Here is a 13,783-nt window from a genome sequence, read left to right on the forward strand (position 1 = left end):
AGGTGAGGTGACAAAAGACTACTCATCTATATCCATACGACTACCTTTGTCTTCACTCTCATCCTTCTCCTCCTCTTCCTCATTCTCCTCATTCATATCTTCTTACCCAGGACCCCCAGTCAGGCTCGTTGTTGCCTCACGAATCGCGATTGGAAAGAGGAAGAGGTCGATTTTCGTGGGTGGGTCTCCTTGAAATGGGTGTCGTTCTTCTGCCCATAGTAGAATGTGGACGAAACATTGATACATGTCCTACAATTCACAATAGGAGAAATAGAGAGGGGGCTCATGGTCGAAACATACCCTAGTACCATTCTTCTTGTCAATATATTCACAGTCGAGAATGAGGTATTTCCTAGAAATGGCATGTCCAAGTTACTTAAAATGTCTTCTTTCCAAAATTTACTCTCGAGACCAACCCAAACTCGCATGAGATGAGGAAAGGGCATAGAGAAATTTCTCTATTGGGTCCCAAAATAAGAACACTATATTGCTGCTCGTGAAAATTGAATCCTTCACTTTCTCCATGTCGTCCATGTATTCAAACGTGGCATGAATAACACCAATGTTGAGGTTGTCTTCCTACATATCAATGTCCACAAGCCCTTGGTAGTTGAATCCTCTCCTCAATCCTTTAAGTACTTTCTAATCCATGAATGTGGATGACGAACGACCAACCAGTCAAAATTAGAAACCCATCTCACACTCAGAACGATGTTGAAATGAGATGATTATTATTGCACAGTCACCATGAGCATAAGACAATCCTAGTGGGTGGTGGGATCTTTGGGATGAGTTATTGGATCTTGACCTTGAGACGGAGGGTGATATGATGAAATCCATTGTTGAAGGAACACATAGGTTGACCAACTGACAGAGGAGAGTCGGGAAAGCAATGGAGAAAGGAGAACTAAGGAGAGCATGAGCCAACGGAGAACTCCATACTCAGTTCTACCTCTTGATAAAATGTTTTGTCAAAATAGAAAGTTGTCTTTTCACCAAAACAAGAAGAGATATGGGACGAGATATGCAACCCTCTCAATACATTGCTTATTGACACGGCAGAATACTCAAAAAACTCAGATGACGGTGAGCAATTCACGAAAAAGGAATAGAGAGGGGAAGGAGAGATAATGGAAGAGGGAATAAAATCTTGAACAGATTTGCACGAAACCCTAGATATTCACTTAAATATGATGTGAATGACTAATATATTTGAATTAAAGATTGAGATCCGCACAAACAGAAGGAGATTTACAATTACTTTGCACGTACTTACTGATAATTGCACTAATACCTTATAAAGAAGAGGCTTGTAAGTACCAACACAATATCTAACATCAACTAAAACAAGTTGCTTATATCTTTGGAGAGATGCGTACTAAATATACACTACACTGACTAACATACTGGAATTAAAAAATGAAAGCATGCATGTTTGTAAAAGAGATTTACTTTGAGCGTACCTACTGACATTCGCACTAATACCTTAAGAGTAAGAGACACAAGTACTAACACATTATTTGTGCAATATCTAACATCAATTGAAACAAGTTGTGAATCTCTAGCACTAAATATACATTGATCGCCAAACATCCATTGGTAATTCTCGTAAAAATGTGAATCTACTTTGGGTAGGAGATACACAACAATTTTCTAAGGCAGGTCTGTACAAAACACCTGCGAAAGGTAAAATGTCCCAACAAAGTCGAGAATCAATGCTTTTGAATAGGCAGAGAATTTTAATAAATTAATAGGTATTTGCAAGAATGCACCAAATTTCATGGATAGTACGGTCATTTTCTGAATTTTTCAACTCCCACTTTTTTCCTTACTATGATTGCTCACACACACACATGCACAGCTTCCATCTTGCTGATTTTTCACATTTCTTTAGGGTGTAATATTTGGACTCGAGGAATTCAGTGGAATTAGAATCCAATTCCACTGTCCTTTGACCACTTCATGTATTCCTTCCATCAAAGATCAATTCCATCAAGAGAAACAAAAAATCAGCCCGAAAACAAGTGGTACACCTATCTCAGAGGAAGAATCTTTTTAATTCTGATAAAGTAACAAGAAATTTCCACCAAAATGAGATGTACGTAATGTCAAAGGTGAGAGGGGTTACTTGATGAAGAGAGAAGATGAACGTTTGGTCACATTCTATCGAGCAATACGGTTCATATTAGTGACACAATCGATCTTACCAATGTTATTAAGAGACCAAACTAATTTTGCATTCTTCAACAATAGAATGATAGTAATGGGAAGAGTCACAATAAGAGTTTTGTTAGATTTGCAATACCAAATTCCTTGGATCCAAAGACACCCTAACAACCGCTTTCCCGTACTTAACCAGGGAGGGTGGACATGGAGATGGGTACCAACCATAGGGATGGGCTGGAATTGGGAGTGCAGTAAGGGGTCAGACTGGGCCTGATATTGGCCTTTACAGTGAACCAAGAAATGCTTTGATCTAGGTAAATTTTCAAATGGGCCCAGCACAACCAGACCTGAATCCTGGTTGGTTAAAAAGGGCCCAACCTAACCAGCCGGAAACAAGAAGACCCAGGCTGAGCCCAAACCAAATAAGGGGATCGCAGCCTGGCCCATTGGGTTCTAATCACCATCAGTCAGGTTGATGTCCACCCATATCTAGAAACAAGATTACACCAACATTCTTCTCCAGTGAACATAATTTTTAACATTGTGGTTACAGTTTGACCCCAAACTTGTCATGAAATCATAGTGTCAGTCAGTTGAGAGAATAGTAGGCATACAATACACAATGTAAGACATTCCCATAATTAGAGTGGATAAAAGTTTTAACTCAATTACCCACTTAAGCAATCACTGTGATAAGATCAGTCCCCGCTGGCACATCCCTTGCAACCACAATGCACACACTCTATCACCTTCTCCTCTCTCAGATGCTTGGGCACTCGGCACACGCATGTTGTGCCAAAATTATGGTCACGAGGCTGTATGCACCTCAAGCAGCAGAGCTGCTCGTAGCCAGGCTGCAAAACCAAAACAATATCCATGCATCAGATTCACAATGAAGTGAACATCAGTTCAACAATCTTGCCCGTCAAGCAGGGCACTGTAACCGATAAGAGAAGTCTTTCTTATTTCACCACCACCATAACAAAATGAAAAAGATGGTAGGAGATATACAACAAAGAAAACAGGACATTTAGGTAACCTTCTTCCATTTGGCGATCAGGTTGCGATCAGCATAGCCTTGGTCCAAGCAGAATTCGTAGAGCTCTGCTGGGATTTCCTTTCTTATGTAATAGAGGTCAAATACATAACGGCTCTTTTGGTGATTTATCCAGAAGACAGGCCACAAAGCCTCACATTTTCTCTTACCATCGTGTGGATCATTTTCAGCTGTTTGGCAATACAACCCAAAAACAGAAGAAAAGAACAATTAGCTATACAAAATATTGCATGAAGTAATGTCACAAATTTTGGCCATTGGGATTTTCTCAGTAAGGAGAAATCTTGCAATAAAACGAAAAAAAGTTTCTCTCAGGGAATCTTGGAATATATAAAAGGTTTTGAAAATATACAAAATGTATAAAAATAAACAGAATGTAAAAAACCTAAGGAGATGTTAACAGCATGTTAATACCACCACAAATTTAAATGTGATATTTTCATAAATATTGCATTATTTGAGCATTCCATCAGCATTGAGAATACTACAATAAAGTGATGATAAATATCAATGGTATATGCCATTGTGGTATGAATGACCAATAACAGGACAAAACTTAGTGCATGAAATAATCAAAAGCAGATAGAAGAAAACCTTCTCTCATTTGACCTTCCAACTCACGAAGCGTTGGCTCAATGAGCTCCCAACCTTCTGGATATTTAACACTGTTTCTCTTGATTTTTGGCATTTTGAGCCTCAGCACTGTTGCAGCAGTTAGAGCCTTAGAAGGACTGCAAATGAATAAATGAGACAAGGTCAATATTGTGATATAGAGAATGAGGAAAAACAATATCAAAATTCTAACTGTTCAGCAAACATCTACAATATGATATCTGCTCAAAAAGATTCTATCTTAATTTTCTAGTATAAGTAATCTAACTTGCAGGAAAAAAGAGGCCAACCAACCACAAAGCCACCCACAAACAGATGACATTTACAAAACTGGTGCAAGAAAATAAATTTAAGATTGCAACTCACAATTCGGATAACATTACAAGCAGTCAAATTTACAAGTAGACATAATAGTTTACAGCCAAAGAATTAGCAATACAAGGAGGCAATATCAATATGAAATGTGTTTGTCAAACCTAGCTGTCAAAGCAAATTCCCTTATAGCCATAACTCTTCATTTGAAATTGATATTAGCCATTTCTATGAAAATTTAGGCATGATATATGCACTCAGATCATGAAATGATTTATGATCCCTTTGGGAACAGTCATCCAGAGGTAGACACGATATTCAACTACTATCTTCATCAGAGTAGGCATCAGATAGACAAAATATCCTGACAACTACCAAGCATCAAAGTTGTCAGGCTGAGGTTTTCACAAGTCAAAGCTCAAAATTCGAGAGTTCATTTCTTGTAATCAAAAAATCACCAGTATACTTGGTTTTATTCAAGGCCAAGAAATGAGTTTAATTAATGCATAGGAGATACAATTCTTGTTTGACAAGGAGTGTGTTAGAGATCGTCCTTATCCAGCCGTTGGGGCTGATAAGAAAGACCTTATCATATCCAGACTATTTTCCAAATGGAAATCGTCTCTGATAATGTCACATAACAGCAAATGTGCTAGATAATGTCACATAACAACAAATCTGCTGATATTGAGCTAACTGGCAACAACAAATTCGCTAATGTTGCGCTTATGTGAAACTGGTTCTGATAAGGAAGACCTTATCATATCCAGACGATGGAAATCATCTCTAGATATGACAACATCAAATAACAGCAAATGCGCTAAGGTGAATAGAGAAATGTGCTAATGTGATAACCGTGACGATTGATGTTATTGTCTTACATGTTTTGTTGTTTTTCTCAATGTATTGTATAAAGTGTATCAGCTAAGTGAGTGATTTAGATCATATATCAAAAACATTTTTTTCATCCTAGTCTTAAAGTTTCCTTTCATGGCATCAGAGCGGAAGCCGAATCCATTTTTTTAGGCTCGTTATTCATGGCTTCTAGCGATCAATTGCAAAAGGATGAAGATGCAGCAAATCTCAATCCCTTCTATATACATGATTCTGATAATCAAGGAGTGTTGCTTGTATCGCAAGTTTTTATGGGAGAAAATTATTCAATGTGGAAGCGGGAGATGTCTATAGCGCTCAGTGCCAAGAACAAGATGGGTTTCGTCAATGGCATCATCACGAAACCCGCAAACTCACCAAAAATGGTAGCTGCCTGAGAGAGGTGTAACGATATGGTCCTCTCTTGAATTTTGAATGTCATTCCTAAAGATTTATCGAAAAGTGTTATATATGCTCAAAGCGCCACCCAAGTATGGAAGGACTTGAGGATCGATTCTCTCAATTAGACGCTCTAAGGATCTATCAGATCCAGTATCAAATAATCAACACAAATCAAATACAATCTTCAGTGGCGGAATACTTCACAAAACTGAAGGGCCTATGGGACGAACTTGATTCACACGCCCCCTTCCTGAATGCACTTGCGATGCTATGAAGACCATGCACGACCATCAACAATTGGATCGTTTCATCCAGTTTATAATGGGACTGAATGACAACTATGGCACGATTCGTAGTCAAGTCCTTCTCATGCAACCGCCCCCAACCGTGTCGAAGGCTTATTCTCTAGTCATGCAGGAAGAGCGACAACATGGCATACACATTGCTCCTAATGCCATGATTGAAACCCCTCTTGTTGCGACAGTCAAGACACAAGAAAAATCACGTCAAGGTCGGTCTCAACCGCACTACGATCATTGCAGAAAAATTGGTCACATCAAGGCTAAATGCTTCCACTTACACGGCTTTCCTAATCGGCAAAATGAGAGGAGCATAAATCAATTAAAAACAAGTGATGGGACGCCCAATGCAAAACAGAAATCCTTGGCCCATACAAGCATAGTCAATGAATCCACAACAAACCCGTCATTCACCAAAGATCAGATTGAATAGTTCTGTACTTTTATCAATCAAGGTAATCAAGCAAGTCCACAAGTGCATTGGGTAGGTAATGTTTTGAACTTCATTGTCGTCGTCCCTCTTTCGCAACAATGGATTCTTGACACAAGTGCAACCGATCATATGACCAGATTTTTCCATAATCTCAACTCACCAATATCAGCGTCTTGCCTCCTGTTAACCTTCCAAATGGGATTTTAACCCATGTCTCCCATATTGGAAATGCAACCATAGCTTCCAAAATCAGTCTTTCAAACCTCATGCATATTCCTGAATTTAAGTTCAACCTAACGTCCATAAGCAAACTAACTCAAGATCTGGAATGTACAATCATATTTAACAATGACCGTTGTTTATTGCAGGACTGTGTTTCGAAACTGACGATCGGAGCGGGTAGGAGGTGGAATGGTCTTTACATTTTTTAGAATACCAGTGAGATAGCCTTAGCTGCCCTAACGCCTGCCCACATTTAGCATTCCAAACTAGGTCATATTTCTAATAAATGTTTGCAAACTCGTGTTAATTCCAATAAAATAGATGCTTGTTCATTTGATGATCATTGCAATATTTGCCACCTTGTCAAATACCATTTTTCGTGAGTTCTATTTCAACTAGTGCCTATTTTCAATTGGTACATTGTGATTTATGGGGAGGATACCAAACTCCCTCTACTTCGGGTGCTCATTAATTTTTAACTATTGTTGATGATTTTTCTAAAAATATTTGGGTTTACCTAATGAGATATAAGTCTGAAACCTTGCAGCTTATATAATATTTTTTTTCTATGATCAAAACTCAACTTGGTACTCAAATACAACATCTTTGAAGTGACAATGGAACTGAATTTTTTTCTAACAATATGCAGTCTTTTCTTCGTAATCAAGGGGTAGTGCATCAACATAGTTGCATCTACACACCCCAACAGAATAGAGTAGTACAACGCAAGCATCGTGATGTCTTGAATATGGCATGTGCCCTTCGATTCTAAGGTAATCTTCCCATAAAATTCTGGGGAGAATGCATTCTCACAGTTGCATATTTACTTAACCGAGTTCCCACCAAAGCCCTACTTGGTAAAACTCCTTATGAGGTTCTTTTTGGCAAAAATCCTAGTTACAAGCATTTACGTGTTTTTGAATGTTTATGTTATGCCCACAACATTCATCATTCGCATAAGTTTGACACTCATGTGAAACGATGCGTGTTCATTGGATATCCTCGTGGCCAAAATGCTTATCGAGTATATGATCTTAACAATCAAACTATTTTCACTAGTAGAGATGTAATTTTTCATGAAAATATTTTTCCCTTCCAAAAAATAATTGATACACCAAAAAATGATGGGGGTGTGGTTTTACCTATACCAATTTTTGATGTGTCTCAAGCACCCAATGGTGAACAAATTTCATCAACTGACACCATGACGCCTCATCATAATCCAACTTCAGATCCCAACAACATCGTGCTACCTGACCAAGCCCTTGAGCAAGACTCATCTTATGATCCAATCCAAGAGCCACATACCGATTCAGATCTGAACACAAGGCGTTCGACCAGGCCAAGATCTCAACCTGGGTATCTCAAAGATTATAGATGCTACACCGTCGTACAAGCCCCTTCGTCCGAGACGGACACGTCCAAAGGAACTCGATATCTTCTCACTCATTTCTTATCTTATGATAACTTTTCGGATTCTCACAAAGCTTTCTTAGCAGCCATCACCCAAACCATTGAACTTAGATCTTTTCTTCAAGCGGCTCAAGATCCTAAGTGGAAAGAGGCAATGGCAGATAAGATTCAGGCATTAAAAGCTAATAACACTTGGACTCTTGTTCCCTTGCCTGTTGATAAAAAGTCCATCACCTGCAAATGGGTTTATAAAGTCAAGTATTGTTCATATGGATCCATCGAGCGATATAAGACCTGCTTAGTCACAAAAGGTTACACTCAGATTGAAGGGTTCGAGTACAATAAGACTTTTGCACCAAATGCTAAACTTGTTACTATAAGTTGTCTTCTTGCCCTTGCCGCCATTTTTCAATGGGTTATCTACCAATTTGATGTCAACAATGCATTCATGCATGGTGACTTAGAGGAGAAAATATATATGAGTCTTCCTCCGGGATTTTCGAGTCAGGGGGAGCCAAAAGTTTGTCGCTTGAACAAGACCATTCATGGACTCAAGCAATCTTCATGCAATTGGTTTGCAAAGTTTTCACCATCTCTTAAAAATCTTGGTTTTACACAGTCAAAGGCGGACTACTCATTGTTCTTCAGATACACTCTAGTTGGCCGCGTGTTCATCCTTGTTTATGTCAATGATATCATTATTGTCGGAGATGATATTGCATATATTGAGAACCTCAAAGCAACTTTGAATCATTTATTCCACGTTAAGGATCTTGGTAAGGTAAAATACTTTTTGGGACTTAAGGTGGTACAATCCAAACAGGGTATTTTCCTCTCACAAAGAAAATATCTTTTGGATATTCTCACTGATAGTGGTTATCTTGGAGCGAAACCACTAACCACACAAATGGATCCCTGTACTAAACTCGACAATGAGCATGGCGACATTCTGCACGATGCCACCACATATCGGCAGCTCGTTGGGTGACTCATTTATCTAACCATCACCAGGCCCGACATTGTTTATTCCGTACATATTCTCAGCCAGTTCATGCATCAGCCCAGAGTTCCCCATATGCATGCAGCTCTCCGTGTGTTAAAATAACTTAAAGGGACGCCTGGCCAAGGTATACTCCTTTCTTCCTCTTCGAAGATTCATTTGACTGGTTACTGTGATTCAAATTGGGCCTCCTACCCGATGACCTGAAGCTCCACATCAAGCTATTTCATCCTCTTTGGCGAAAGTCCCATCTCATGGAAAACGAAGAAGCAGATCACAGTCGCTCGGTCCTTGACCGAAGCAGAGTACCAGGCCATGGCCTTGGCATGTTGTAAACTAACCTGGCTAAAATCGCAAATCACTGGTCTTGGCATTCGTCATTCACAACCTATGATGCTATATTGTGATAATCAAGTTGTGTTACATATTGTTGCTAATCCAGTATTTCATGAGCGGACGAAACACATTGAGATTGACTGCCATGTTATTCGTGACAAAATCCGGTACGGTGACTTATGTACCCAGTTTGTTCTGTCTGTTTCACAATGTGCGGATATCTTCATCAAACCACTGGCGTGTGATCCTTTTCATTGACTCAAGAGCAAGTTGGGGCTGTTGAACCCACACACCCCACCTTAGGGGGAGTGTTAGAGATCGGCCTTATCCAGCCATTGGGGCTGATAAGTTAAACCTTATCATATCCAAACGATTTCCCAAATGAAAATCGTCTATGGATATGATAATGTCACATAACAACAAATGTGCTAGATAGTGTCACATACTAGCAAATGTGTTGATATTGAGCTACCTGACAACAACAAATGTGCTAATGTTGTGCTTATGTGAAACTGATTCTGATAAGGAAGACCTTATCATATCCAGACGATGGAAATCATCTCTGGATATGATAACATCAAATAACAGCAAATGCGCTAAGGTGAATAGAGAAATGCACTAACGTGATAACCTTCATGATTGATGTTATCGTCTTACACATTTTGTTGTTTTTCTCAATGTATTATATAAAGTGTATCAGATACGTGAGTGATTTAGATCATATATCAAAAACATTTTTTTCATCCTAGTCTTGGCGTTTCCTTTCAGAGTGACAGCAAAAACAAGCATGCCTAAAGCAAGATCCTAACACCTATTCCTCCACCTACATCACTGCAATCTTCATTGTCACATACACATACATATGTATATATATATATAGGCATGCATGTATATGTGAGTACCCAAACAGTCATATCTCCTAAATGGCTTAAAACAACATATATATAGGTGTTTGCTTAAATTGAAGTTACAAGATGTATTCTATATAAATATATAATTGTAATTTACTTGGTAGAAAACATGCTCTGCATTAGGTAGGGCTGTCAATGGGTCGGGTCTAGAACTGGGTACTTGCCCGGCCCATATTCAAATGGTAGGGTCTGGTCACAAAAAATAAAAACCCAATAAAAATAAATCCAGATATGGGATTGGATTTTCAAACCCATTTGGATAGGGGTTCGGGTTTGAGAAGAGGATTAGGAGATTGGACCGGATATTTGACCTGGTAAAAGAAAGACCAGGTCAGATACCCGACACAAATATGCACATATACCTAACTCACATTAAAAAGACAAACAGAGAGAGAGAGAGGGAGAGAGAAAAGGGATTCAATCCTTGCACTTCAAGGTAAGGTTGGACACCCACTATGCCAACATCTAAATGATGGTTAAGGTAACAGGAACATGTAGCATTTCGACGGAACTCTTAATGTGGCCTGGCCCGACAACAACCGATCCGGTTTATCAGGTAATTCGGGTTAGGGACTTTGATAATATATCTGGCTAGGTATGGGTATTTTCATCTCCGACCCAACAATGATCGAATCCAAACCTGGTCTACTCTTAATATGGGCGGTTCGGGTTGGCCCTGACCTGGCCCTCATCCAACCTGTTGATAGCCCTAACCTGAGGTATAGGTGTTTTTAAACCTGTCAAAAACCAAATGACTTATATTAATGAAACTTGATGATCAAAAAAATTTGTTTTTTAATTAAATTGTTTCAATCCAAAACACAAATTTTAGTGACTAAACAATCATACACATCTACAAGATTTAGACTATGCAAAAATAGTTGTATCTTGGATTTTTCAAGAGCTAGAGTTTTAGGAGCTATAAACACACACACACACACACACACACACACACACACACACACACACATATATATATATATATATATATATATATATATATATATATATATATATATATATATATATATATATATAGAGAGAGAGAGAGAGAGAGAGAGAGAGAGTAATGTTACGGTGCTCAGCATAAAAATCATGGTTGTAGGTTGTATCTTTCTTAGTTGTCAAAGGTTGCTCTTAACTCTTAAGCACCGGCAGCTCCACTGCCTTGGCGATCAGGTATTGGGAGTGGAACCCTATATTACTGCCTAGGCGGTGTTTAGACTTTTTTTAGAACTTTTTTTTTTCAATTTTTTTTTTTAAGATGGCCACATAAACGGTAAGAGAGAGAGACCCAGAAAAGGGCTAACTGACTGCTGAGACCCTTTTCCGGCCAATGAGATCATGAGAGAGAGACCCTGTCCGGAAAAGGACCAGCTGCGGCTCTTTTCCGGCCTCTGAGATCGTAAGATGTGAAGAAACCCTGGTCGGAAAGGGCCAGTTAGATGGTAAGTGAGAGACAAAAAGACCACGGCCGGAAAGGGGGGAGCGGGTTAGCCCTTTTCCAGCAATAGATTGAAACACAAAGACACTATAAAGGGCCAACTGGGGCCCTTTTCCGTTCAGAAGAAACGTGAATGCTCCTGTCCGGAAAATGGTCATTTTCCAATAGACAGAGAAAGAAAGAGAGGTGGCCGGAAAATGGCCCCTCGACCCTTTTCCGGCATCATAGAGAGAGAGAGAGAGATTCTTACAGTCGTCGCGAGAAACACTCGTTATCGCCGGAAAACGCTGATGGATGCCAGGAGTTGCCGGAGAGCAGTGTTTTGGGAGACGGGGAGGGGGGAGAGAAAAGACCAGGAGGGGGTTGGAGTCTCGCCGAGAGAATAATACTTAAAATCATTAAAAATATTAAAGTATTAAAATATTAATCGTACACCGTGTCTTATCGTGTCATCTAGGACACGCCACCAAAATGGCACGTCAAAATGTGACGTAGGTGTCCTCCTTTTCAAAAAACGGCCAAAACTAGGTTTACATAGCCAGGTTTTGTTCTGACCCAGTTATACCGACATCCAAACTATTGTTTAAGACACGCAAGGACTTTGATTTGTTTTGTTTTTTTTTTTTATAGGCAAGTTGGAGTTAGGCAGACCCCACCAGTTATACAAGTGTATCATGGGTTTTGAACTTGCAACGTCCCCAACACAAAGTGTCGTGCACTAATATCTCATACCAAACAAGCGGAGCCTCCGCCACCCTTGGTAAGGATTTTTTTTATTTCTAACTCAGAAATTGCACCTGAAACAAAGACCTGGTTGCGTTGTGCCATACCTCTGATCATAGTACTGATGACTTAAAACTTCTAGGCTAGGACCCTGAAGGGGTTGGGTGTTGCCTTGTGCAGAGAGGAGACACCCATGGGAATGGAACATTGACCAACAGTCTAATAGCCAAGGCCCCACCCCACTAGGCCAACCTCCCTTGGTGCTATGTTGGTAAGGACTTTGAAAAATTGATTACAAATAAATGGAGGTTTCATTTATGATTTTTCTTGGGCTTTTGGATAAGATCAAGTTTAGTATATGTTCTTATCTTTGATCTTTATAAAAAGTTATGGGATATAATTTTTTCATTTATTTGAACTCACAAATTACTTAATTCATTTTATAAAATTACATGAATATCCAAGAACATGCCACTACAACCTAATACAAGAGGACACCAATACACCCACAAGTGCTTCCCATGCCTAGCTAGGTGAGTGGGCATAAGGCATTCAACTTGAAAAATGTTACTGAGTAATATTTAGGGATATGCATCCCTTGCCTTAAGGTTGAAGCAGCAGGCTTAGGTACCATTTGGATGACACCCAAAACTAGGTTAGAAACTAAGGGTGGCAATCAGGTCAAGTTGGCTGGTTAGCAGGTCAGCATACCTCATCCCGAACCCAACCCGTTTATTAAACGGGTCAGCTGTGGCAAACAGGAACCCGACCCATTTATTAAACGGGTAACCCGACATGACCAGCCAACCCACTTAATAAACTGGTTGGGTCGGGTAAGCAGGTTGGCAGGTTAGCGAGTCAGGTTGACGGGTCGAGTTGGCGGGTTGACCCGCCTGCCTAACCCATTTATTAAACGGGTCAGCCGGGTTGGCACGTTGGCATACCCCTAACACGAACCCAACTTGTTTAATAAACGGGTTAGGTGGGTCAACCCGTTTATTAAACGGGTTTGTTTTTGCCCAACCCGAACCCGCCTAAGAGGCGCCCGCCTAAGAGGCGGGTTGGCGGGTCGTGTCAGGTTTTGCCACCCCTATTAGAAACCTGGTTTTAGGTGAAAACCCAATTAGTAGCTGGGTTTTGGTGTTTGACTGACGGCAAAACTTTTTTACTTTGGGGTTTTGCCATAACCTAGCTAAGTGAAAAAAAGCCTTTCCTTGGGTTGGAAACCCAAATTATCAGGGGAGGGGTTATCACAACCCCACCCAGCCTCTCTCACACCCAAGTGCAGTTCGACCATTTTTGGCCAGGCACCAAGCCAAAAAATGGCTGGACTGGTACTGCCAGACAAGCACAGTGTTAGTCTGGTCATTTTCTGACTGCTGCCTATCCAGAAACATAACTATTTTTTGAACCATGCAAGGGAGGGCTAGGGGTATTTTATCGACAAAGATCCTTATAGGCCATGATTTTGACTTTTTATGATGATGTATAGATTTGATATGACATGATTATGACAGTGTGCATTCATGATTTTGGTATGGCATGCTAAATGTTTCTAACCCTTTTTACTTACTCATGAA

General features: G+C 39.8%; 1 protein-coding gene across 2 annotated transcripts; it reads right to left on the reverse strand.

The window, feature by feature from the left end:
* Positions 1-2,687: 2,687 nt before the first annotated feature.
* On the reverse strand, positions 2,688-11,841 carry LOC149851313 (protein BUD31 homolog 2-like). 2 transcript variants are annotated; one of them, XM_090014620.1, is made up of 5 exons: positions 11,731-11,799; positions 10,677-10,773; positions 3,818-3,954; positions 3,206-3,393; positions 2,688-3,020 (listed from the first exon to the last, which is right to left on the reverse strand). In XM_090014620.1, the coding sequence occupies exons 3-5, from the start codon at positions 3,909-3,911 to the stop codon at positions 2,865-2,867; spliced, it is 438 nt and encodes a 145-aa protein (XP_089870746.1). In that variant the 5' UTR covers positions 3,912-3,954; positions 10,677-10,773; positions 11,731-11,799; the 3' UTR covers positions 2,688-2,864. The 2 variants fall into 2 exon arrangements, with proteins under 2 accessions (XP_089870746.1, XP_089870739.1); XM_090014613.1 differs by lacking the exon at positions 10,677-10,773 and having other exon boundaries at positions 11,731-11,841.
* Positions 11,842-13,783: the final 1,942 nt, after the last annotated feature.

This window comes from Nuphar pumila, chromosome 1 (genome assembly GCF_984573655.1).
Source record: "Nuphar pumila chromosome 1, dmNupPumi1.hap1.1, whole genome shotgun sequence".
NCBI lineage: Eukaryota > Viridiplantae > Streptophyta > Magnoliopsida > Nymphaeales > Nymphaeaceae > Nuphar > Nuphar pumila.

Bases quoted from the DNA above. Each gene is read 5' to 3' on its own strand.
- LOC149851313 (XM_090014613.1), bottom strand. From the start codon at position 3,911: ATGCCAAAAATCAAGAGAAACAGTGTTAAATATCCAGAAGGTTGGGAG. The intron at 3,394-3,817 runs GTTTTCTTCTAT...ATTGCCAAACAG, and splicing joins GGAAGGTCAAATGAGAGAAG to CTGAAAATGATCCACACGAT. The intron at 3,021-3,205 runs GTTACCTAAATG...TTGGTTTTGCAG, and splicing joins TGATCGCCAAATGGAAGAAG to CCTGGCTACGAGCAGCTCTG.